This window comes from Geospiza fortis, unplaced genomic scaffold (genome assembly GCF_000277835.1).
Source record: "Geospiza fortis unplaced genomic scaffold, GeoFor_1.0 scaffold130, whole genome shotgun sequence".
Lineage (NCBI taxonomy): Eukaryota > Metazoa > Chordata > Aves > Passeriformes > Thraupidae > Geospiza > Geospiza fortis.
In genome coordinates, this window is record NW_005054300.1 from 2,884,244 (window position 1) to 2,910,405 (window position 26,162).

General features: G+C 40.9%; 1 protein-coding gene across 1 annotated transcript in view; it reads left to right on the plus strand.

Moving 5' to 3' along the window:
• SORCS1 (sortilin related VPS10 domain containing receptor 1) overlaps window positions 1-26,162 on the plus strand; it is a 218,782-nt gene that overhangs the window by 145,954 nt on the left and 46,666 nt on the right. The window contains exons 7-13 of the mRNA XM_031062725.1: window positions 4,762-4,880; window positions 7,093-7,182; window positions 12,394-12,573; window positions 16,615-16,761; window positions 23,278-23,380; window positions 23,844-23,920; window positions 25,123-25,214. Coding sequence (XP_030918585.1) covers window positions 4,762-4,880; window positions 7,093-7,182; window positions 12,394-12,573; window positions 16,615-16,761; window positions 23,278-23,380; window positions 23,844-23,920; window positions 25,123-25,214 — 808 coding nt within the window. The remainder of the gene's footprint in view (window positions 1-4,761; window positions 4,881-7,092; window positions 7,183-12,393; window positions 12,574-16,614; window positions 16,762-23,277; window positions 23,381-23,843; window positions 23,921-25,122; window positions 25,215-26,162) is intronic.

Genomic DNA, 26,162 nt, shown 5'->3' on the forward strand with positions numbered 1-26,162 from the left:
GTTCTCTCTTCAGGGCAACACCCCAGCAAGACAATTAATCCCCTCTGGTTCTTAATCATACTATAAGCTTCTCTTTGTTGCATTCACCACCACAACCAGCGGGCAGGGTGATGGTGCAAGTTAAATCTAGGTTTGCTCAAATGCAACCTAAAGTGCTTTCAGAAGGCATAAACTTAATGACACATGGGGGTTCAGGTTTGTGAAGAATACACAAGATCCTAAAATTAACAATCTTATCTGATTTGAGCTTGGTAGGGTTAACCCAGTAAGGCCTGATTGAAGCTAATCAAATGGGAAGTAATTTTTATTCAGGTAGTGCCTACTGAGAAATCCAGACTGTTAGTGCAAATTAGAAAGATGGATTCCTACAAGACATTTGGAGACTAACTGGGTACCCACTGGCCCTCCAGAGAATGGCAAAAATGACTCAGGGGATGTCTAAATGACAGTTTCTATAGAAAGTGAAACAACTATTACATTTATGAGCCATGCCTTTGCTTTTGTAGATAAGAGACCAATTTATTTAAAGTTTTTAAAAATTTTTAAAGTGTGGATGAAAGAAACTAAGGGGTTTTCTAATGTGCTGGCAAAGATTTAGAGAGCTCCTGATATTTAAAAAGTAGTTTTGTTTCCTTTGCTTTTCTTCTGCTGTCCTGGTTTACATATACTGAAAGATAATTTAGGTGCTGCTGTGATGCAGGTTAAGACCAAAGTCTCACCTGGGGCCAGCAGACATGTTCTGCTTGCTGATCCACAGCGACTGAGCATCTGGCCAAAAGTGCCTCAATCACAAAGTTGCACTAGTACTTTAATTTCTGTTTTCACAGGAAATTGCTGGGAAGAATAAAACAATCACTGTTGTGGAAAAAATGAGTAGGCAGCCTAGCCTGGCAGTCTTTTCCTAACATAGCTACAGTGGTGAATTAATTCCTGTAGTGCCCTAAACCTGTGCAGTGATTTTTTTTTTCTTTTCCTGATTGTGATTAGTCTTTTTCCTGATCATGATTAGTATTTGTCCTGGAGAAGGACATCTGTTAGTTTCTCTCATCATAGTTTTATGCCAAAAATGGTGGAGGATATACTTCCCTATGTAAAGAGGGATTTTTGATGCTGACATGCAATGAAGAAAGAGTAGCAGCAGGATAAAACCAGATTTGTGAGTAGTTAGTAAATGGGATGGTTTCGTTTCACTGATCTTCATTACTGGTTAATTGCTTTGCAGTCGCTGAGTCCTGGAGAGTTGTAAGCATATTCCCATACCATGCATGTTTCACAAATCAACATTCAGACCAGATGGAAATGGATAAGAAACAGTCATTTCATGTGTTTCTCAAAAAATAAAAAATATTAAAGTATGGGAGAACATTTATTTAAACTGTGGAATTCATTGCCGTGGGAGGTTGTGAATGCTGAAGATGTACCTGCCCTGCTAAGGCAACCTAGACTTGTTTTATTGGTCACTGAGGGAGAGGGGTTACAGGCCTGGGTCTTTCAGTGACATATGTCACTACCATGTTCTTATGGGTCATTAGTTACAGGATGCCAGTCATGCTTCAAAAGCAGAAACTGTCCCTAATGTCTGAGTTGCTCAGTAATGAGCTGGAATGCTCCACAGAAAATCTGTGGGAAAAACAGATCACTTACTACATTGTATAAAACTCCTGATTTGTCCCCAGTGGATTAATTGACAAGACACATTCCTCAGTGAAGTAAAGACAAGAAAAATATAAATTATGCATTTGCAGAGTAGAGGGACCATTTTCTCTGACTCTCCCTGTGATCTAATAAGGTTTTGAGAAGACATAACTGCAAGCTTACAGTAGGAAGCAGTGGATGTCAGGGTTTGATGTGTAATCCAAAAAAAGCACTTGTCAACAAAATATCCTGAAGAAAGTCCCACTGCTTTAGGAAGGGATCTAAAACTCTCCTGTTTACTTTTGCAGAGGCCAACCAGCCTCCAGTAACCACCAATAACTTTCCTTCTCCACCAGCAAGCCAAGAAATGTCTCTGGGACAGGTTGGATCCATTTGCATTGAGAACATACGAGCATGGTGCTCAAGATAAATGGAAAAAACTAAAATATTTCATGACACAGGGTCCTCCTGGCTCTTAGCATTTTCTGTGCTAGCTTTTGCAATTCACTTTCACTACTGAAACAGATTAATTTTGTCAGAGATTTCCCTTACAAGATGTCTCCTCAGCTGTGTTCTGTGACTCTTCTTGCTTCCTCTTTAGAAATAGCTGCTGTTCCCTGAGAAGATTCCTACTCTGGGTGTCTAAACCTGTCAAAAATGAATGCATCTGGGGGTGTAAGAGCTGGGAGTTGCTATGTTCTTCTCTCCAGGCACAGTGTGACTTTGTTGTTGTGTATTAAGAACAGCAGCTGTTGTTGGAGGTGAGGGTTCTGGAAATGAAAAGCATAATGTCCTAATTACCTATGGCAGGGAAAACATCTGTGCGAGAAAACTAATGAAATTAATTCCAGAGCTTAGCAACTGAATACATTAATTGACATTAATTAATGCTAAATTACAAACCTCTGCCAATGAAGTCACATGAAATGTCCGTGAGAATGAAATGGAAAAAATCCTTGAGTTAATGTGAACACAGAAAATCTTCCCCTAGGGAAAAAAGTGAGAACCAGGCACTGCAAGAAGCCTACTTCTCCTTCTTTCTGTCTCCTGTAGCAAAAGGAGCTTTTCCTGTTGTGCACATCTCAGTGTTTGGCTGTTTGGGAGATTAGCTTAAGCAATTTCAGTGCTCTGCCCTTTAGTAGTTATTACTGGCATTTTAGAATCGAAGCCATGGAGAATTGCACTGTAAAAGTTCACAGGAATTGCCTTAGTAAATCTTCATCAATGATACAATCACTGCTGCACAGACTCCTGTGGTCACAGCAGAAATAGGGATAGTCCCCATTCCTCCATTAAAGCAGGATGCAAAAAACCTCAGTCTCCTATAATGGATGTCAACCTGGCTTGCTCTTTAAAATCTCTTGTGGAGGGGATTCCTTTATCCCCCAGACTTTTTAACAGCTTAGGAAGCAGTAGGACCATTTCAACTGAGGCTGCTTTGCTGAAGCTCAGGATTGGCATATATTTCACTCAGGAGCTTTGTTGTGGCTGAGTGGGAGACCCCTCCTGGAGTTCTGTGTCCAGCTCTGGAGCCCTCAGCCCAGGAGAGCTGTGGACCTGTTGGAGCAAGTGCAGAGGAGGCCACAAAGATGATCAAGGGCTGAAACACATCTGCATGTGAATGCTGACACAGCTGGGCTTGCTCAGCCTGGAGAAGAGAAGGAGACCTTATTGTGACCTTTCAGCACTCTTGGGACAAGGAGGGGACATGGTGGCTGTACAGCACTGTTGGGTGGTGGAGAGACTGTGACCCCCCTGTCCCCTTTTTCCTGGCTGCAGAGGAGCAGAGGAGGGCTTAAAGGCTCTGAAAGGGAACTTCCCTGAGCTCACAGGAATGAACGGGCTGGGAATTATGTCGTTCCCTGCCCTCTCGTGGCTAATGTGGAGAAAATCAGGTCCCTCTGAAGGGAAATACATTTTGATCATGCTGCCCAGGCTGTGCTCATTAATGTTTTGCAGTGAGCTGCGAAAGCATAAAATGTTATAAACAGCAGCAACTAATAATACATTGCACTTTATATATTCCAAGAACCCTGCAAATGACGGAGAAAAAAAATAATCCTTCATTGAACTTCCCTGAATGTTCGTTACCCTGCATGTCTGTTTCCAGCAGAAGTCAACAGCCCTTAGAAGCAAGGAAAGAAATGTCAAATGATAGATTTTAATTAAAACCAAGATTAAATACAAGATGGTAAAATTCCAGCCATTTCTATTTCAGTGTAAAATGCTCTTTCTCTGATCTCAAGGTGGTAATTATATCAAAGAAGGGGCTGTGTCTCTCCAAGGAAAATTATTAGAAGTACTTCTAACATTAAATGCAATGTAGTGTTTCTGTCATGTAAGTACGAATGTTAAAAAGCCAAAATGGTTCCTTGTGTGGATCAGGTTTGTCATAAAACAAAGTGCAAATTCTTAATGAATCTGGAATAGTCCAAACAGATTACTGAGAATCTGGTTCTGTATTCTAGGATAAATTGTCCCCATGAAGAAATTCAAATTGTTTTTCTTCAGGTGACGGATTATGAGATTGGCACCTTGCAGTGCTTCAGAATAGGAGGTGGGGACATCCCACATAAGAACAGTGGATGAGATGGCTGCCATGGCTATGAGATGGATGGCTGTATTTAGCCATTTAATTTGAAACTGCTAAGATTTCTAGTTACAAGGGAGTGTGGAATGATTGCCCAGTTCCGCCAGAGTGCATCTACTTATGCTGTCAACAGCAAAGTAGGTAAAACCCCTGAACAGGAGCTGGTCTGAGGTACTTTCCAAGTTGATCTGAATTACTCTACAGAGTGTAAGTGCTGTAGGAAATACAGAGGTGCATCACAGAAGGTTCCCCCTTGGTAAAAATGCATGGCTCTGACGTCTGATCTAGGGCAGAATGAAAGAAATAATGGGAGTTGAGGCAGGTAAAGAAGGAAGGATATTAAAGGAAGAAAGTAACCAAGGATTTATTAAGGATGTAGGGGAAAGAAGGGCTCTATGGTGTTGAATGGATGGTGTCAATTCACTTCACATGGATCTGGGAAGCAAAAGTGCCACCTCAGCAAAACAGGTTTATGACAGTAGGAAGAATCTGCACTCAGGATCTCAAGGGTATTGTTTTTGTTCTTTTCCTTTCAGATGCCCAATACATCACCTGCAAGATGCAGAACTGCAGTGAAGCCACTCGCAGCAAACCCTTTCCAGGCTACATTGACCATAACTCCCTGATCGTCCAGGGTGATTATGTCTTTGTCCAGGTGCAGAACACCCTCCTCTCTTATGTATTCTACTACTTTATGTTATATTATTCTGTCTTCTATTACTTTTTCTTGCATTCCTTTGCATGTATGTGTATGTGTGTTTGCAACTGCTCAGACAACACTGGCTCCATAAAGGCCCAGAGTGGGTTGTAGCAGTTTGTTACAATGCTAACTGTGTTCCTTTAAGCTCTAGTTTCCTGTTGCTGTAGGGCCACAGAGTTCCTGCCTGAAGTATGTTCTCTGTGTGCTGGAGTGCTCTGTGCCACTCCTTGCAATCTCATCAGCGCTCTGGAATTACTGCTTTTACCCCCCAGCTGGAAGTGTGTGTCACTCATCTGCTATTACAAGGGAGCAGACCAAAGCTTTTTTGAGTATAAGAGGGAAATAAGAAAGAAGGGAGGGAGTCAGGGAAAGCACCGAAGGAGTAATCAGGCTTTATTGTTATGCCTCAGTTGTGATTATAGTGAAATGGCAGAAGATGGGATATGCTCAGCCAGGCTGTGTTCCAGGTGAGAGCTGGTGAATAGATCTGAACCACTGTGGGTTTCATTAGGCTGCTGCCAGTGTCCATTTAATGTCAGCTGAAGAGGAGAAAAATAGCAACAGAATTGTAGGGAATGTGGAGGTGAACTGGACATCATTAGCACTAAACTGGGCTTCCAGGCAGTTTATATTTTAGCATGCTTTTAAGTGGAGGGAAGAGAGATAATTTATATTTTACATTGGGTTAGTTGATTGCTAATTGGCTTCAGTTAATGAACTCCGTCTTAAACACCAGTCTAAATAATCCACAAATAAATCTGGCACATATGCTTCAGAACAGCTTTTGTGCCTAGTGTGTCTGAGGCAAAAGGGAAATGTTTATGAGGCAGGGAAAACAGGGGTGTGTATCACTCTTCAGCCACACTCTCTCACTCCAGAGTGGCTCTGTGTTTGTGCCTCGACTGTCACAGGAGCTGGAGTGTTTCTCTTTAGCCATCCTGGCTGATGCTGGATCTGGTGTTACCCTTCTGTTCTTCAGAGGAGGAATAACCCTATGGCAGGCTGGGTATGCTTGGAGGAAGAGATGAACACCCTCCTTCTAGCCTTCCCTTCTTTCCTTGATCTCCATCTGGCTTTTCTGCAACTAAGCCATTTGGAATTAATTAGTAGGCTTAAAAGCACTAGGATAAAGGAATTTATTTTCCCACTAAACTTGTTTTATTTACAAAATGATACTCTCTCATTAAAAAATATTTCTGGCCTTCGTTCCCCTAACTTTTGCCCAGTTCCCTTAAAAAAATGTTGAAGAGCTTTAGAATGAGAAATAGTGCTTATTTTACTTAATCTGGTATGAACCTGGCCTCTGTGTATCTTGCATTTTAAACTATTGCAGTGCATTTTAAAACACTTACTACTAAAGAAAAGTCTTGATAAGCTCAGGTATCAAGCAATTAAAGCAAAGTTCTGCACGGAGAATCCCTTGGAATATTTGTTCTTCAGTATCTTTCATCCAAGGATTTCAAAGTACTTTACAAACATTGATTATAGTTCAGCAGCACTGGAAGCCAGAAAGAATTGACAGCTTTTTTCTTTCTTTTTCCCTCATTTAATAGGTGGTAGAAAATGATATCTCACATTGCTCTAACCCAGCATTTTCAAGGTCTGCCGTCAGTATTTATGCACTTAAATATATGACCAGATTCACAAAAAAACCAAATTGACCGAGCTTCTCCTGCCCTCCCTATCTGTGAATATTTAGCTGATCTTGTAGCAGATACCTATGATGGCTTGTCCAGGGCCACACAGGAGCCAAAGCTAGAAGTAGAAATAAAAATCAAGCCTCATGTCTGCCAATGTGCTGGTATAATCAACAGCCTACAGATAGCAAAGAGCAGAGAGTGTTCTGGTAGGGCACAGGAGAGCTGTGCTATCAGGAGGTGACATAATGGCCCAGCTGAAGTCAAGACTTCACTATTCACAAGTTTTCACACGAGATTCTAGCCTTTGTCTCTCTTTGCTGAAAATGAGATTCCTCTTGTTTTCTTTTTCAGCCACTGTCAGTTGGATCAATGTTTATTCCTCAGCTGTAACAGCGCTGCAGTTTAAGCTATTGCCACCACACTGTGGTATTTCTCTTAACAGCTTTTGTTTGGTATTCTTTCTGATAATAAAAAAAAAAAGAAAAGAAAAAAAAACCCTGAAGATAACTTTCCTGCTTCTCTCATAGCTGACATCAGGAGGAAGACCACATTATTACGTTTCTTATAGGAGGAGCCCATTTGCACAGATGAAGCTGCCAAAGTACTCCCTGCCCAAGGTAGGTTGCTGCTGCTAGAGTCCCCATGTGAGCCTACAGATATTTGGGTTGCACAGAAGATCCAACACAAGTAACTGTCCAACAAGTTACAAGTAACAAGTCCAACACAAGTAACTGCGAGATGACCTGCAGTGAATGAAAACAGTATTCTTCCTTAACAGAGCTTTTCCAAACAAGAAAGGACTAAAACCAAAAGTCAGCACTTTTGCAGGACATGAGCATGAAATGTAGACAGATACCGCAGCCCACATCCATTACCATTTCTTTATGTCTTTATGCTTAATTAATTGAGTTTTGAAGGGGATTCTTGTCTTTTTTTTTTCTCTTTTTTTTTTTTTGTCTTAAAATTCCCCTCTCCTCTCGCTGTCTTGTATGAGTTGCTTTTTGTGCTTTGCCTCATTAGTAGATTTTAATGGGAACCAAGCAGAAAGATGTCTCTGTGTGCCTGCTCTGTCTCCAGCCTAATTAACAATGGTGAATTAGCATTGGAGATTGAAAGGACATGTCTGCCTTCTGAAGCTGAATTTTTTGAAAGACCTGTATAAAATGTTAGCTTCATTTTGAAGAAACCACCAATTTGCAGCTGGTATCCTAATGAGTTCTTCACAAAGACAGAGGACTTTTTTTTGGCCTTTTCATTCTTGATATAGTCTGTTTTAAGTGAGATTTAAACTGAAAGGTAGTAAATGATCTTATGGATTCTATATGAGGTCTAACATCAGAAGACAAATGCACTCCCAGAAACTAAGCAGGGATTATCAAAAGAAAAAAGAAAAAAAGAAAGAGCAAGGTCAGATTTTGTGGTAGAAATGTTCAGAGGGATAACTTGGCTCATTTCACGACTGGCTGTCTTTGATTCCTCAACCCAACAGACCTGTTTATGGTGGATTGACTGGGTGACCCTCATATAAACAGACTGTAGTTCAAACCCAGCCCTTTGGTGCCTCAGCTTCCCTAGGCTGCTGTTGGAACCTTTACTCCTGTTCACAGCACTGGAAACCAGCTTGCAGGACAGTGAGGACCACACCAGAAGCCATGAGATCTTAGCTCTTACACAGGAGACCTGTGGTCTGCCTCAAAGTTTTCAGCCATATTTTAAGATACTTTGAAATTTCCTGCCCAAGCAAGTGAAAACACTCTGTAAATTCACATCAGATTTAAATAGGTGTTATTTGAAAGAGCCCTTAGCAACAAGTTGTATTTTAGCATGATTATTGTAAAAGCCAAATAAAAATTATTTACAGCCAATTCAGACCATCTGTAGAGACACTGTTTGCTTTAAACTTATTGTTTCCTTTAGCCCACACTTATTTTTTGTCCACTTTCTCAAAGAATTCACTGGCAAGCCAGGGAAAATGTGCTAGAGTTAAATTACAATGTGTTCCAGAGAACAGGAATTGGGGCAATATATTCATGTTATTTGACCCAAAGAAAGATGCTTTGTCACAATCTCAGAATATCTTCAAAGTCTGGAGAGCTGCATTTGGCTTGGAAGGAGCTGCAGTGGAACTGTGGCTGTCTAGGAGGCTGCCATCAAAGCAAAATAGTCACTTTTATGAAAAAAGCACAGAGACTTATATTATTCAAGGAATTGGAACATACAGCTTCTTTTATGCCCAAATTCTCTTTCCTCTCCTTCAGCCTAAGAAAGAGGGGCCAAATATGGTAAACAGTACTAAGTGACTTCTGGAATTGAGGATGGAAATACCAAGCTTTTTGTCTCTGTGTGTCACTCTTCCTGAGCTGGAGGCGTGTGATGGCAGGCAGCCTTGGCAGGTGATGCTGCTGCTCAGGCAGGATGGCCTACAGCAAATCAAACTAAAATATTATTCTTGTTGACATTAGCAGCCTTGTAGCTACTTTGATTAAAAGCCTAAATAAATAAACTTGAAACTCAGTTCCATTCAAGCAGATGCCTGCATATGTGCATACAGGTTGTGTTAACCCTCTAAACAGTCTTTATTGAGACCTCTTAATTGTTGCAGTGATGTTGATCTGGGGGTTGATGCTGCCTGTTCTGTACCACAGCACTACAATATGGGCTGTGTCACACACTGTAGTGCACACAGGGTGCATTTACTCCAGTTTAGACCAATGCACTGGGTAGACATTTGAGAATACTGAAGCAAGTCAAGCAGTTTCTCTTTTAAAAACACCTGTCTTAACTGGTATTGGGTTGCATAGTGATGGGACGGGTGCATCTGGTACCTCTGTTCTAAATTCATCACCGGTTTTCAACCTCAGGATGTAGATCCTGATGGAAGAAGAAATAACAAAAGTAAGTAAGAATACAGACCTTAAATACAGACCTTCAAAGAGCTGACAGCCCCAGAATTTCACAGAAGGCAAAGGCAAGAGCCAGCATCTTCACAGACATTTCACAGAATATTCTGAGTTGGAAGGGACCCACAAGCATCATCAAGTCCAACTCTTAAGTAAAGGGCCCACTGGGGAGTGATCCAACAGCCTTGTTGTTATTAGCCCCATGCTCTGACCAGCTGAGCTGGCAGAATAAAACTGGCATTACACATCCCTAGTACTTACTTTGCCTGGGGAAAAAAGTTCCCTGACCAAATGCAAAAGGGGCAATTGTTCAGTAATTCAGAAAGCCTTGGCTTTCAGTCATTTGAGGAGACACCTGATCAAACCCATGTACAGCATCATGTTACTTTTGTCTTTGAAAAGGCAAAAGGGACAGATAGTAGAACTGCATATTAATGTACTTCCAGTTTGTTCTGGAAGAGAGAGAAAAAAAGCTCAGGCTCTCAGTAGACAAATGCAAGGGGAGTCCCTAAAGGTGATGGTGACTGTTTGAGACAGGTGTCTTGCTTCACATTCCTGTCCTCTTCCATCTCTGTAAGGAGCTTGTGCTATATCAAGATGAAGGCTGTCTTTTTGTATTATTCCTGCCCCCCAAGAAATTAATCCCCATCCTGAAAAAAACCATACATAATACAATATGCTGATTAATTTTAATTTTCCCAGTGTGGAAATGAAGAAATTCCAGATGCTGGTCCAAGACCTGTTTGATGCCCATATACTAATCCTTTTCTATCAAAGCTGTGCATCATTGCTGCATCTATTGGACAAGGCCATATTAAGAGGAATAGTTAATTTATCCCCAAAGGCACACACTTGGAATGCTATCTTTTTTGACTTTCTGCATTATGTATATTATGCCAATTCCATCTCAGTCTCTGCTTCCCTAGGCTTAAATTCCTTCAGCCTTACTGGAATCTTCTTTAGACTTCCATCTTACAGCATGTTCTGATCAAATGCAGGAAGCATCTAGTGAATAAATTAACTCATTTGCTTCTTCAGCATTTGTGAAATTGTCTTTAGTTTTCTCTGCTGTTGATCAAAGTATCTTTTTACCCCTCTTCCCCAGTTTTTACAAAACTATTGAATGAAATGGTAAGGTAATGAAGAAGTACATTCACCAGGCAAAGCAAGTTTTAGTTTCTGTCTATGTTTAAATGCAGAAGCCTGCCCATGTGTGCCCATATGCAGAAATTAACATTTGTGATTAGAGCTGTGCTAGCCAATGTTGCCTGGAGCACACTGGGAACACCTGCTGGTGTAGCTCTACCAGCAGATTGAACCAGGGTGACAGTTTGAAAGAGGAGCCACAAACAAACAGCTGTGGCTGTAACTCTTCCTGGCACAGCTGGAGCTGAGAGAGGATGTCTGTTCACCACCAAAATTAGTAGGACTCAGTGGGACTTACATTACTTTTCCTATTGCCTCGGGAATTAAGCCAATCTGTTCCTTCACAAATCGAGCCCATCTTCTGGGACATAATTTTCTCCAGTGCAAAGAAGAAAGTAAATCAAGTGCATATTCATCCACTCTGTATTCAGATCTGGATCTGGATGAACAAGCAACTGTTCTGAATCTTAACTCCATGGTGAATCCACTTTCAAATTTATAGATCAAATTTCTTCATTATATTTCTTTTTTATTTTTACATTACAAGACTTCATCTGGAAGTATTAATCCTACCTAAAAAGCCACCAGACACTGAATTTTCAAAGACTATTATTAGCAGAAGGGAGAAGTAGCATCTGCTTCCAAAGAGTATATTTTCTGATAAAAGTTCTCAGTTTTGCATATAGAAAGTCCTGGCTGAGATTCATGGAAGCAGAATAACTTTGGGATATCTGCCCAAAACAGACTGAACAGTTGAGTCTTCTGGGAATCACCTGGTGCTAAGAAGTCTTCATTTCTTTTCCTACCTCCACAGATTTTTATGGCACTAAAGAACTCAGGGTGCCTGTGCTGGGCAGATAGAGCCTGGGAATTTCATTATAACAATCTCTCTCGGTGACTTTTTCCATTGTAATGGAAAATAAAATAAAATGGGTAATAATTTCTCCAGGCATTGAAAGATGAGATCAGGTTCAATAGTTCCTATTTTTTCTTCACTTATGCAACCTTATCATTGCTTCCTGCCTGCTGTAACACAGAGAAGCAGAGTAGAACAAAACCTCACTCATAGTGCTAGTGATCTAACTACATATCTGTTCTTTATATCTAGTGAGGATTCAGGTTGTTTTTCTGTTTGATTTCTTGGGGTGTGCTGTTTGGTATAGTGGTCCAGGGCTTTGGCTCCAGCCCACATTGTCATTAGAAACAGTAGATAGCAGCAGATGTTCCTTCATTAGCTCCTACTAGTATCAGGTCCTGACCATATTTGGCTTCTGAATGCTGGGCAAGAAGCAGATGTTTCAGATGGTCTTTTTTTTTCTTCTTCTTTTTTTTTTTTTTTAACTCCTACACTATTAATATCTGTGATTCCATAGTCATGAGTGGAATCAATCAGATGCTAAACAGAAAAAAACCCAACAAATAAACAACCCTTCCTATTCCCCAGACAAAATATTCATTAAAATGAAGGTGTTGGTAAGGGGAGGGAAAGTGCTGCTGTTTAATGCTGTAGTGCCAATGCAAATGCTCAATTAACACCTCATCAGTTAATTACTACTTTGAAAATTGGCAGAAGAGAGCTGGTGTAAAATATTCGTGGATGGAATTACTTGCTTACAGTGGCTGTGGACAACAAAATAGTAAAATGCCACAATATTGTCTACTGAGTTCCTCATTAAACTCCAGCCTAAATATATCCTTTGCTCCTCCCCAGTTTCTTTGGTACCATTAGAAATGGCAGCACAGAGCTCCCCCAAGTAACCTGCCTCTCTTTTCTTCCCCTAGGACATGCATGTTATCAGCACAGATGAGAATCAGGTGTTTGCAGCTGTTCAAGAGTGGAACCAGAATGACACCTATAACCTGTACATCTCGGACACCCGAGGGGTCTACTTCACCCTGGCCTTGGAAAATGTCAAGAGTAGTCAAGGGCTGGAGGGGAATGTGATGATTGACCTCTATGAGGTATGTCATAACTCCAAATATCTCACTGCTATCTCAGGAGCTCACGTGATGCCAATTTCCACCTTGTGCATCAGTCTTGTAATATGCATGTGAATAGCAAAGTCAACAAATGACTAAATACAGAGTTTTACCCCTCCTAGATTTACTGCTGTATTCATTCACCAGTAGGTTCTCAGGTGAGGAACAGCTCATGGCTCTTAGATGCATAGGAAAAAGTTGTGGAATAGTTCATTCAGTTGCTAAGAGGAACTCTGTTTGTCAGCCAAAATCCTGCTTGGACCCATATTGGCTTTATGGCTCTGAAAGCTCCCAACAGTCTCAGTGGTATCATTCTCTGATTTTTGCTGCATTTCTGGCAATCTAATCTCTTGTTTTAAAAGAGACTGCAGTTTTCAGCTGTCCTTGTCACCTTTCTCAGCTTGGACTATTCTGGGAACTTAAGTAGTTGTAGATATGCCCTCTTGGGCTATCCCATGTGCATGGAACGTCTCATACCTCATTTTGAGACCCTCTTTACCCTGAGCCTTTCTCTGAACAAGTGTGCTCTGCTTAAGCTCACAGTAAAAAGGCCAATTTGCATTGGCTTCTATGACAATTGATCCTAACAATAGGACTTCTAATGTGCCCTTGTCCATCTCTTGCTCTCCTGCCCATTCTCCCTCTGGAACAAGCACTCAGCTGAGGACAAATTCAATCCTCAGCTGCCATTCTGAGGGTCAGGTTCTGTTTTCAGGTCTCCTGCAGGGTACTTTTCTGACCATTTAGAATAAAGGTCATAAAGTAGATCTGAGTGCCTTTGAAGATGAAGATGCTTCCCGTACTTCCTCATCACTGTCTCAATATTAGCTCTGCTCTGTAGTTTTCCTTCAGCTGCCCTCTACTTGGAAACCACCTTGAATTGTCCAGAGATCTCAAGAGTTATACATCAGTGCAGATGGACTGGAGGAGGATGGGCGCTGCCATTTCAGTCATTTGGACATTTTTTACCATTAATCTCTCTGCAGTGCTGGCAGCCCATGAAAAACTGTTGCCTCTTATTACTGTCAGCTGGGGAAGCAGCTTTACTGCATTATGTAAAGGTGTCCTACATCCCAGGGGGTAAAGAAAATCTTTTGTTTTGTTTTGTTCATCTGACACCACACAGCAACCTGGATTGGAATTGATGGAATCAGACTTAGAGCATCATATCTACTGAGTATCTAGATAGAAGGAATATTGGCTGACATGGAACCTGGCACAAACCTTCCTTTCAGTTTGATGTTCTTGCTGGAAGAGAACAGAGAGCCAGCCAGCATGGTTCTCTGAGTCAGATTGTTATAGTGATTTAGGGGAGAATGGAGAGGAAGGCAAGAGAAGGAGAAAAATCCATACATAAATTAAAAGTGGAGAGATTGCCAAGTGAGTCCTTCTCTGGTGGCAGCAGTATATTTAAAAAAGCATCATCATTAGAGAAGATGCCAGAGAAAGGCCTGTTTATTGTGCAGGTGTCGGTGTGCATGTTTGTCAGGTGCTAGAAGTAAGTTCTTCTGGTTGCAGTGAACATGTTTATGTGTGTAATTCTTAAGTTGATTATAAGTCAAGAATAAATCTGCTCAATGCTGTGAAGCAGGGAATTGGACTGGGTACAAAGAAATAAAAATTCTTTCATGGTGTCTCCTTGAGTTCACAAAATGGCTGTCCAAGTGACCACCTCCTAAAGAGAGGGAAGAGCTAAATCACTGACCGCTGTGTCTGAGTGCCCTTTCTAGTTCCTGTGTCTGCCCAGGCTGTGTTGGAATGGTCCACAGCAAGACAGTCCTGCCTGGGACAATCCATGACTGAGGTAATAACAGACTGTGAGGAGGTGTGTCTATAGCTATGGTATATGTGCCTGTCACTCTGGAACCTGCTTTTATCCTAGCAGTAGGTACGTTGGCTGAGTAGTATCTTCAGTGTATGAAGGTGGTAATGGACAGTGAAAAATGTCTTAAAGAGTTGTGTGATCAAGTGTCTTGTATGGATCTTTCTGAAGCTGTAGGGCAGTGTTAGTATCTGCACACAATGCATTCAGGGTGGTGAGGATTCTACAGTTCCTGTGGGGGAGCTGATGGAGTGCTTTCCTCTCTGACCACTGGTAGTCATGCACTTGCTTGCCTGGGTCTTTCTCTGCAATAACTGTGTGAGCAGCAGGGCTGAACAGCTCCCTGTGTGTGTCAGGGTTGTGTATGTGCAATTGGTCTGCCTCTTCCTTCTGGGAGTACACAAGCATGTGTGTGCAGTCTTTTTTATAAGATAAAGCTGTCCAAGACTGACAGAATAACTTTGCTTTCTCAGGAAAGGATTTTGCGTCCCAGCCCGTGACTAGAATAATAAAAAGAAAAAAAAAATATCAGGATTTCAGAACACTTTTATTGCTCGATATATAAAGTGCTCTTTAATCATTTATGGCCAGCGTTTCACAGGGACTATATAATAGAACAATTTTGGGACAGCAGCAAAGCAAAGTACAACTGCAACTATAGGCTCTAGCCTGTGGTAGTAAAGGCAGAAATATGTTATTTTTCCATCCCTGTCTATTCATGCAATGTCACTGTTAGACAGGAGTACCCTTGTCTTTTCAGGGTGCCTTTCTACTAAAACAAAGAAATCCTGAATACTTGGATGGGATCAAACAATCTAGCCGGGAAATTGAAAAGGTTATCTTTTTTCTGCTTATATCAACAATAAATTGGTTAACTATTTAATTTAAAGACTATTGCCCTTTATAGCAAGCCATGTCAAAGTCTTTATGAACTTCAAATGAAATTCAGGAAGGTGCTATTTGAATGAGTAAGTACATCACTGTGCTGTACCAAAGCACTGTACTCAAGTAGTTTCACAGCATGTGATTTAAAGTGCAATAAGATCCTGTTCACTGGTAGCTGTAGCATCCAAATCCAGCCACATAATTAAATGGGTTGAGCTGTAAAAAGCTCTGACTCTGCTGTGTAACTGTTTGCCATGCCATGTCATTTAATCTCTGTGAATAAAAACTCTCGATGAATGATTCTGTCTGCTAATTCTACATCATAAGCAGAGGTGAGGTGGATGACTGAACAGACTTGCTGGAAACCAAAAAGTTTCTCATTTACCTCCTCCTTCTCTTGATTTCACTTCCCTTTTTATTGCAGCGCTCAGATTGCAGAATGACAGCCTAACAAATTCATTCTCAAGCTGCAGCAGCTATTGGGCTATTGATTTTCAGTGTGCTGAGAAGATGGGAACATTCTGCAGTGTGAGTTGTGGTTTGAGGTTGACTCTTTTTTTCTCCTCACTAAGGTACTTTTAGGCTTGGTTCCAATGTGAATCTGTTAGCGTCATGTCTTTGCAAAATCCTCCTGCAGGTCTGTGGATTTAAACTGATGGATAAAACACCAGGAAAAAGTAAAAGGTTGAAGACCTCATTGCCAGCTCTGTAACACTGGCATTCTGGCCTTGATTGAGTCACCAGTACTTTGGTTTCCTCAAAATACAGAACTGTAACAAAAATACCTCTATGCCCCAAGTTATCCCATTGAAACGCTGATAATTATTGTTTGGAAACACATTGAGATCCTTAGATGAAATGTCTGAAGAAGGCTGGATGAGAATAGAAACACTGAAATGCAAGTTTATGTGTGTGTGTTGCTGTTTTCTTCACAAGGCCAAAATTGCTGCTGTTTCCTGATGCTGCTGTGCAAGAGAAAAATAATTGCCTGTGCATGTTTCATCTTTCAGGGGGAAGGATGCCTACACAGTTGAGAGGCTGTCACTTTACAGATAATGCTACTGACATCTTGCCATGTTCCTATGATGATTCTGAAATACAGTATTTCTATCCTATTTGTCATCTTTGCACCTATGATGGCTCTGTCTCTTCCCCAGCACTCCAGCTTGCCTTTGATGTACATTGGCAATTCTGGCCCTGACACTGACCACACTGACAGAGCCATCAGGGCCCTGGTGGGTTTGACAGAGAAAAAAAGACATGCACAGAACCTGCATGGACTTGATCTATTTTTCAGCCATGTCAATTTTTCCTAGGTAGCAGGGATAAAGGGAATGTTCTTGGCTAACAAGAAGATTGACAACCAAGTGAAAACTTTCATCACCTACAATAAAGGGAGAGACTGGAGTTTGTTGCAGGCTCCGCACACGGATCTGAGGGGAAATCCCATTCACTGTCTCCTAGTAAGTACCTGAAGGGGGAATTTGGGGAGTGGTAATACCCCAGAACAATCTTTTTCTGCCACGTAACACAACAGAGGGCAGCTCCTCTCTCCATGCAGTGTGTCTCATGGAGTGCAGTGCTTCAGGCTTGGGCTGACAGGGGTTATTGCATTGTAATTTAGGTTAATTTAATTTAATTTCTGGAACAAATTGTGGGTCAGCTGCCTTCTGCAGAAGTGCTGTGTCCCCTGGAAGAGCAGGGGAAGCTGGATGCTATGTCTGGCAGTCAGTTCTCTGGACACTAGATGGGAGGCAAGAGCTGCTGTAGCTCAGAACTCAGAGGCACCGTAAACAGGCTGAAAGGAAAAGAGAGCTGGGATTGCTTTGAGGCTGCTCTGTTGGCATTAATATTTATTAACATTGATCATTTTCTCTTTGAGCTTATAAGTGAGAATCGACACATTCATCCAAATATATGTACAGCTTTGTGTTGGTGTAAATTGTATCCATCTCTGTACTTACTGATACAGATCCACATATAGCTATGTCTTTAATCATCATTATATGCAAACAGTTTCCAAGAGGGAGAGTGAAATATAAGTAATGTGAATAGAATTGGAGACCTCTATGAAGTTAGAGAGCCTAAACTGATCTTGACATATTTTTCAGCTGATGCAATCTACTCACAGTAGTGGGATAATACTCAGAACCCCTGTATTTGGGATTCTCAATAGCTTTCATATTATACTAATTCTAATATGGTTCCAGGCAGAATCAGGGACACTATTTAGATTGCTCTTACTGCTCCTGTCCTGTACTTGCATGTTGTTTTGCATCTAAAAAAAAAATATTTTCTCATTTTGAGGCATTAGAATCTGAATCAGCATTATATTTTGTAGCTGAATGCTACACTAATCTCTTAACTGAATGTCATGCACTATTGAAAGAGCAAAGAATAAATATTTGAAGCTGCTCAAATTGATTTTTTGATTGAGCCAAAATGCAAGTCCTTCATTTTCTGTCCAGTTTGGAAAAAATAAATAGGAAAGACTGGGGATAAGACAGAAGAGTTATTTCAGAGCATGACTAATTTTTGGGGGGTTGTTTTCTTCTTTCAAACTTTTAAAAATTGTAACTAAGGGAATTTTTTATTAGATATTTCCATGTGGTGAAAACCAAAAAAGATGGCATGCAAAAAACTTTGCAGGCATAAAGCAATTCAGTTCTTTGGAAGGGACTATGTAAAGAAGCCTTTGTGTTTCAAATAGATTGTATAATCTAGTTTTAACTCAAGTGAACATATTCAGTAAAAAACCCTGACATTTTGACCTCAAATTATAAGCAATTTAATCAGAAACTCAAGATTTTTATTATATGATATATTATAATATCCTAGGGGACTGGCAAGGCAGAAGAACAAAAAAAAAAACCACATAGGCAAGTAAAATAATAAAAGTAGGCTTTATTTTTTTTCCCATAAATTTGAAGTTAGAGTTCTAAAACTGCTTTCCTGGTATTTTTGTGCAGGGATCGTGCAAAATCTGACTTGCCACTCTGGTTATAAGAGAGCCTATAAGTGCAGGAATTGGGTATTTTATATACAAGGCTATACCTGCCACTGTAGTTGCCCATTATATAGTAGAAGGGGGTCATATATCTGTATGTGAAACAGAAATGGACAGTTCTTACGGGGGGAGAGAGACTTTAGGCCTTCCCATCCATACTGTATCTGCTACTATATCCATGGGCACCAGAAAATACAATAAACTTAATTTAAAATTAGACCGGATATGCCTGAACAAGCTGGGTTCTTTTGGGGGTGATAAATTTGAACAAGCCAGACAAAGGGTCAGGAGGAGGAGCAGAAAGTGTGGGCACTTACAGGGACACAGTGAGAACTGACCTAGAGAAGCTCATGCTTCTCTGGGGATTGCATTTCCATCCTGGGAGCTCCACTGTGCACAAACCACTATTTAAACATTACTTTGTTTTTATTTTGCTCTCTATGCAACCATGTACTTGCTCTGAGAATTACTTCCACCTGGGCAAGCTCAGTAGATGTTTGTCATGTTGTTTACATTGCTTAAGTGCTCTGTGACCTGAGCTGGAGTGTAGGAATTGTTCTGTGATTTCAGGGTGCTGAGGGACGGATCCTCAATGGACTTTAACCTTGTATCTCAGTCTTTGTCCTTCCAGGAGAAAGGAAAGTATTTTATCAGCCCTGCCCTGTGATACGGCCAGAAGAATATTTAGCCATGTTGATTTTTCCTCTTCCCCTAACATCGGGTAAAACAGGCAAGAGGCCTCTTTCATTGTCTAAGCGCTCCTCCATGGTTAGGTTTTCACCAGATTTTGGAATGGCAGAGGGGCAGGAAACCTCAGCTGAGCATGCAGTGTCTCAGGTGGCCAACTTGCAAGTTTGAAAGAAAGCCTGTAGCTGAAATCTGAACTAAACTTACTCCTTAGGTTTTACAGGAACAGACAGTCTGCCTGCCATAGAAAGGGATTGATAGAAGTACAGAAAATATACCAAACCACAAAGTGAAATAGCAATTCTGCAAGAGAGACAAGCTATTTAAAAATCCCATCTGAGTTTCACGCCTAATGGTAGGGAGGATGAAGGCAGATTATGGAATGAAAGAATTCTAGAAATTATAGAGAATAAACCACAGAAGTTGGGAGTGGTAGGAAAGTTTTTGAAGCACAACCACTCTTAAGTTTACATTCCTGGAAATAAGTCAGGGATCCATAAGGGTTTTCTGCTGAGGAAAAATGCAGAGAAAAGGAATTTTCCCCTGCTCTGAGGCAATTCCATTCCTTGTCAGTGTGACATAGCTTAGCATTTAAAATACTTCACAAGCTCTGCTCACCTCTTCAGCCACCCCTGCATCACTAGTTTTACCTCCTTATGTCAGTTGCTCCTTTTCCTTCTAGACATAACTGTTCCTGACACGATCCTGCTTTTCCTTATGGCACAGATAAGTGAATTCTTCATAGTCCATTGTACATGTAGTGTAGCTCCCATCCTTGCTGCACAGCAGATACTAATGCTTCCCCACTGCTGCTTTTCAGCATAATTGTCTCCAGCAGTAGCTCAGGACTCAGCAATGACGTATGTTCCAGCTCATTGGCAAAATGGGGTCTGCCATTTCCCAGAGTGACAGCACAGTCCCCAGCCTGCGAGTGCAGTGCTGTGTGCTCTGTGCATCAGCTTGTTAAACCTAAACTCAGTGAGAATTAAAACAGAAGTAAGTACATAGCAGCTAAGTTGTTGGCTAAGGAGGTTAGGAAGAAATCTGGTTAAAACACAAGGGTGAGCCAGACAAAACCATGCCTCTACTGACAGTACACTCCAGGTGGTTTTACAAAAAGACTAAGAATTTCTTCACATTTTTTGTGAGACAGCTCTAAATAATGAGGAGGGAGGAAAGCAGTGAAATTCCATCTAATCCCAGGGTTTTGTTTTTCTTGTGTATACCACTTGTATTCTAAGATGAAAATTCTTAATCTTCATGAAATAGCTGCCAAGGTGTTTTATTCCAAAGATGCTGGTTTAGTTCAATACTTACCGTGCATTGTGAAATGGTTAACTGAGGAGTAGTTGTGTCTGGCAAGAGATGAGCCTGGGAGAGTTAATCAGTTAGCTTTCAGGGATGGACTTGTGGTTCAAACACAGGGCTGAATCTCAGGAGAATCTTGATTCAATTTTTGGGTCTATCTCCAATTTCCTATGTGACCTTGGGAAAGTCATATATTTTCCCTGTGCCTTGCTTCCCCAGACATCTGTTTATTCCCTCCCACATTTTGTTTGTCTTTTCCATAGGGATTGCAAGGATTTCAGGACAAAGACCCTCTTCTCATAAAGGGGGGCCTTTATGCCATCTGCTACAGAGTATTTTAAGCATCTAAGTGAGGTGTTTTGAATATCCCTCTTGGAAGTGTTTATCTCTTTTCATTGTTCCTTGCTATTGCAGGTGAGCAAATACTGCAACTACCCCTAGGTTTGTGAATGGTGACCAGCATCATCTTTGTGTTATATATAATACTTTCTCCCACTTCTGATGAGGGGCAGCCACTAATAGCTGGTTTGTATTGTGTCCTGCCATTGGAGACAGTTCAAGTGGGCTTTGCAGAACGGCCAAAAGTGGGTTTGTGGATGTTTATGAGAAATCTTACTAAGGACTGATGAGTTTCCTGAGGGGGGATCATAAGAATGTTGGCTTGAAAATATTAGGAATCAAGTAATGAACTCCAGCATAATTATAAAAACTGTGGCAGTGGGCAGAGCGATGGGCTTTATCACCTGTGCTTTATCTTCTATGTAGAGTTTAAATGCTCCATGATGTGGTTTCCTGTCCCGTGGTGGCTGTGCAACAGTTAGCACAGATGGGAACAAGGCAATGACAAGGAAACCCAAACCTGTGATTCGGGTGATAATAATGATTTTAGTAGCCTGTTGGTAATAACAAAAAGGACAGAGAAAATTGATGAAAATTCTGAAAACCAGTGAGTTGTCTGTATGTGGATTAAGCTATGGGAGCTGGAGGAGGAACACAGAAGGACCAGCAGAACAAAAAACAGCTGGAAAAATATCTGTTGATGAATATATAAGGACAGAGATGGAGAAGGTGTACAGGGGAATGAGGAAGAGAATGCTAACACAGTCAGGATGTGGGGTGGCCATGGGCAGTAACTTCAGGTGTTTGGCTAAGAGTGGAAAGGTTGGCTTTCACACCATACCCAGTTGCCACTAGAGACTCTAAGCATTACTGCACTCCAACCAGTAAGAAGGCATGCCACTAAAAAGACCATTTGTCTGCTTAGACAGATGGCCTGACTTTTAATATTGGAGAGATATATTCAATTTCTATATGCTATATCTGTGAAATGAGATAAATTTGAAAGGAAACCCCTGGTAGCACAAAGATTGAATCTTAACCAGGTCTCATCTGAGTTGGGAATTGGCTGAGTTGCCATTAGGTTCTGTCTTCAAAATGCTGAAGTGGGCTTGGAGTATGTTAGTTTTAAAAATATGTTTTCTATTTAGCCTTCTCACAACCTATCAAAATGTAAAAGGAAAGAGTTCATGCTCCTGCAGTGCTTTTCCACTTCCTGCATTCATGTCAGCTCAATTTGTTTTCCACTCCCTCCCGGCGCCCCGGGCTGCTCCCGCGGCTGCCCTCGCAAGGCTGTCACTTGGAGTTAGGCTGCTCAGAACATTCCACTTGGCAGCTTGTGCTCCCTGCTGCACACCCACGTCCCCTTTTCCTGTCTCACATAAGTGAGAGCTCCCATCTCTCCTCAGCACCCTCATTTGCCTTTGCCAGAAGAGCCCTGCCTTTCTCCACAGGGGAATTGTCATTTCAGTCATATTCACCTGCTTTGAGATGGGATGGATAAGTGGCCCTCCTCCAGTGACCTATGGGACTAGGTCTCCTACAGAGGAGGCCTGCCAGGCTCTTGGGGTCACAGATCTAGCCTTTAGGCATCTGGGGTATTCAGGAAAACCTGCCTCCTTTGAGCCTGAAGGTCTCTCTGCATAGCCCCTCTTTCTCTGACAGAGCTGGGCGAGCTGAAGCATGAGTTTTGCTCCAGTTCTGCTCCCGTGTGATGTCCACCTTGATTGGGTCAGTTTGCTTCAGGTTTTCTTGCCAGTATTTTTCCCCTGCTCCTCCCTCAGCATGTTTCATGAAGGGCTCTTCATGAGGTTTGAAAGAAAAAAAATCTGGAAATAAAACCCGAGTGAAGGAAATAGCATTCAGAAATTTTCAGAAAATATCACATTACAGATTTGGAGGGAATTGTAATGGCAGCCTTGAAAGTCTGCCCATCTGTCTTACTCTCTAGCTCAGCTGATTTATTCTGTACCACTTGTGTCTTACCTGAGTACCCAGCATACAAAATCAATAGCAAGGTAAGGTTTCCATGGATGTATTTGTATTGAAAACTTAAAGGTCACATCCAGATGGGCAATGAAGCTTTGCTTTAAACTTGAAACTAACACCTTCTAGTTGTGGTACTTCTTTGTATTTATTGTAGTGCATTTCAGAGCAGTCATATGTCAAAAAGAGTTTAAAAATGGTATGAAATAAGTTCTTTTTCTTGGCTAATTAGTGGTGATTCAGCACCACACCAGTAGGGTTAAATTGCTTCTTGTTTCAAAGATAGTTTGGGTAGTGCTGCTGCTCAGAGTAATTTCATATCTGCAGTAATCTGCATGATTGCTTCTCACAGAGTAGGAGCCAGGAGCCTCAGGTAGTCCTTACATCATCTGTCTGTGCAAGCCTGGTCCCCTCCTTTCAGGCACAGCCTCAAAGATCTGGTCCTTGGGGAAGGGTTTCAGCCTGGTGCATCAGTTTCCCACTGGGAATGGGTTGTGTCAGAAAATGATGGCAAAGCAGCTGTGCCCATCCAAGGGTTACTGAACACAGTGATTAGGAGGAAATACAGAAAGACACTGTATGTTTCTAGGCCTGTAGAAACAGGAGCATACATTATTGTGTCTGCTTTTTACTTTAATTTCCCCTTTCTCCATAGCCCTATTGCTCCCTTCATCTTCACTTGAAGGTCTCAGACAACCCCTATACCTCAGGAAACATCGCCAGCCGAGACACTGCCCCCAGTATTATTGTAGCTTCAGGTATGAAACATTTAAACATTCCCTGTGTGGCATGTGCAAACCTGGACAAACTCTGGAGTTTGTGGAGGGTGTTGGGTGGCTCTGGGGTGTCACACCACTAGTATTGGGAAGGGAAACAGGCTCTCAAATGAAAATCCTTACGGGCCTTCAGCTTGTCATATGCTTTTTATGGAAACTGGCCTTCAAGACAGAGGAGATCATGTCTAGCCCTCTACTCCTGTGAGCCTAAGATCAAATCAGGGCATTTCCTTTGCATGTGGAGATGTATAGAGTTGTATATATTGGGTCTTTTATATATTTGTTTTCAAACTGAAACGCCTTTCCTTTTCCTCCTTTCCTCTCATTTTCCTCTCAAACCCAGAAATTCTGCAACTGCAAAATAAAAAAGTACATTTACTCCCCTGATTTGCTTATCATGCTGTTTCTGAGAGGGTTCCTTCACTAACCAATGCTCATCTTGCAGGTAATATAGGCACTGAGCTATCAGACAATGACATCAGCATGTTTGTTACTTCTGATGCTGGGAACACTTGGAGGCAGGTAAATGACACAGAATCACTGGTTTAAATACAAATCAGCAAATGTCATAAAAGTAGATTCAATCTGGCACTTACTTTTTGTTTCATTTGGTTCAGGGTAGCTTTTTGCAAACCTTTTATGAAAGAGTAGACTTCCTTCTCAAAGGTACTGAGATGTTCAAAGAGAAAGACTGAATATGCTGTTAGATTTCATATGACAGAAAATGATTTTTATTATTCTACTCAGAGTTTGACTTCAGTTTAACCCCATAGAAAAGAGAACAGAATAAATTATGAATAATAAGGGGAGAGAAAGTGTTACCTTTTACTGTTGTAAATCCCTCGTGCCAACCAAATTATTTTTCTTTTTGTCCATGACTGTACTTACCCAAAAATCAGCAGTTTCACTGGTCTACTTTTTCTCACTTCAGCTGAGACTCACTTCACCTAAGCTGAGCTGTCCAAAGTTTGGTGTCCATATAAATGGATTATTTTGCAGAAAAAGTCAAAATTCAGAAAAAGGCAAAATTCAGTTCGCCTTGTTCAAAGGTGGAAAGAGACTGTGGAAAGAGACTGGATGGTGAAATTATATCTAGTTCCTAATATTTAGTGGAGTCTCACCTGTTAAGAAATAGCCTCTAATGTGTTTATCTTCAGATCAGGAAATTCTGTTATTCCTATTTTCTGAATGGGATATCAAGTCATGGAGAGAAAGAGTAACTTTCTCAGACTAACAAATGCTGCTGTATAGACTGTAGAGCAGATGTTTGCAGAAAGTTAATATAAAAAAGACACAGGGAGAGAAAATATTTTCCAATATTTGATAATTCAAGAATCTAATTATTTTGCAGTGTTTGACCAACCTCATTTTTCTGCCTAAATCAATTATTTGAGATAGGGCCAGACATGTGCAAACACATGAAATTCTTCTTTAAACAAAAATTTGTCATCGAAAGGAGGGAAATTGTTGATCCTTGCAAAGAAATCATATTTCTAACTTTCTGTCAAGCAAGGGAAGAATGAATTTTCCATGGACCTGGAAAAACTGTGGGAAAAAATGCCCAAAAAATAAAAAAAACTGAGTCCAGGAAATATATCTATAATTTCCTCTGCTTTATAATTTTCCTAGCATATAACTGTCCTGTGTCATGATCCTACTTAAAGAACTGTGACATTTCTTGATACTTATGGTAATAGGTTTAAATAAACACTTTTTTTTTTCAGATCTTTGAGGAAGAGCACAGTGTTCTGTACCTGGATCAAGGTGGAGTACTTGTTGCCATGAAACACACATCTCTGCCTATCAGACACCTCTGGTAATGACTCCAGTTGTGCTAAATGGCTGCTGTCCCTCTTTCCAGATGCCAGGAAGTAGGCACTTAGTATGCATCCAGTCTGCTGCAGCTCTAATCTAGAAAGTATTAGTTAAGATACTGGCAAACATGAGGTCAGATAAAGCAAAGAAATCCTGGAAATTACAGTTTACATAATTTTGGCTTGGCCAGATCTGAGTTATTATCAGTGTAATTCCACAACACTCCTGATTTACCACAGGTTGGCTTTTTGGATTTGTTTGTTTATAATACATATATATGTGTGTGTGTGTGTGTGCATTGTTTATGCTTTTGTCTCTCATTAAGTCACCAAAATAGTCCTAATTTTCAGAATTATTGATGAACTTGCCTTCTGTGTGGCAGGCAGCAATTATGCACAAGAATTTTGTTGAGTAGATTCAGGGTTTTATAACTGATAATGCAAAAGTGCAGTTAGCACTCCTGAGTGAGGAGGCAGAGTATAGCTTTGTGCTGTTCTCTATTATTTACTTCCACCACAGTTAGTGTCATATCATGATCTGAAACACTCAGACCCAAGTCTTAAGAAATGATGAGTGGTTCTAAGCTTTCGCTTACACTCCCCACAGAGGGGACTGCTGGTCTGAAGAAACTCATCCTCCAGAAAACTAACCTCAAAATGTTTTATACTGGGGACTCAAAAACCAGATGTTCAAAATAACTTGTTTATTTTTAAAAAAATCTTATGCTTAGACTGCATTTTGCCCTTTGAGCATCAATCTTTAACATAAATTCTAGTTTCTACCACTTAAATATCGGCCATGGGTTAGTGGTATGATGCCAGATCAATGCTCTGATTTATGATGCTTCGCCAAAAAATAGTTATTTAAAGGACCAAAAAATCAGAATCCAATAAGAGAAGCTGTTTTCCATTTCTCCATAGCAGCTGCAGTGAACTAGAGAATCCCTTTG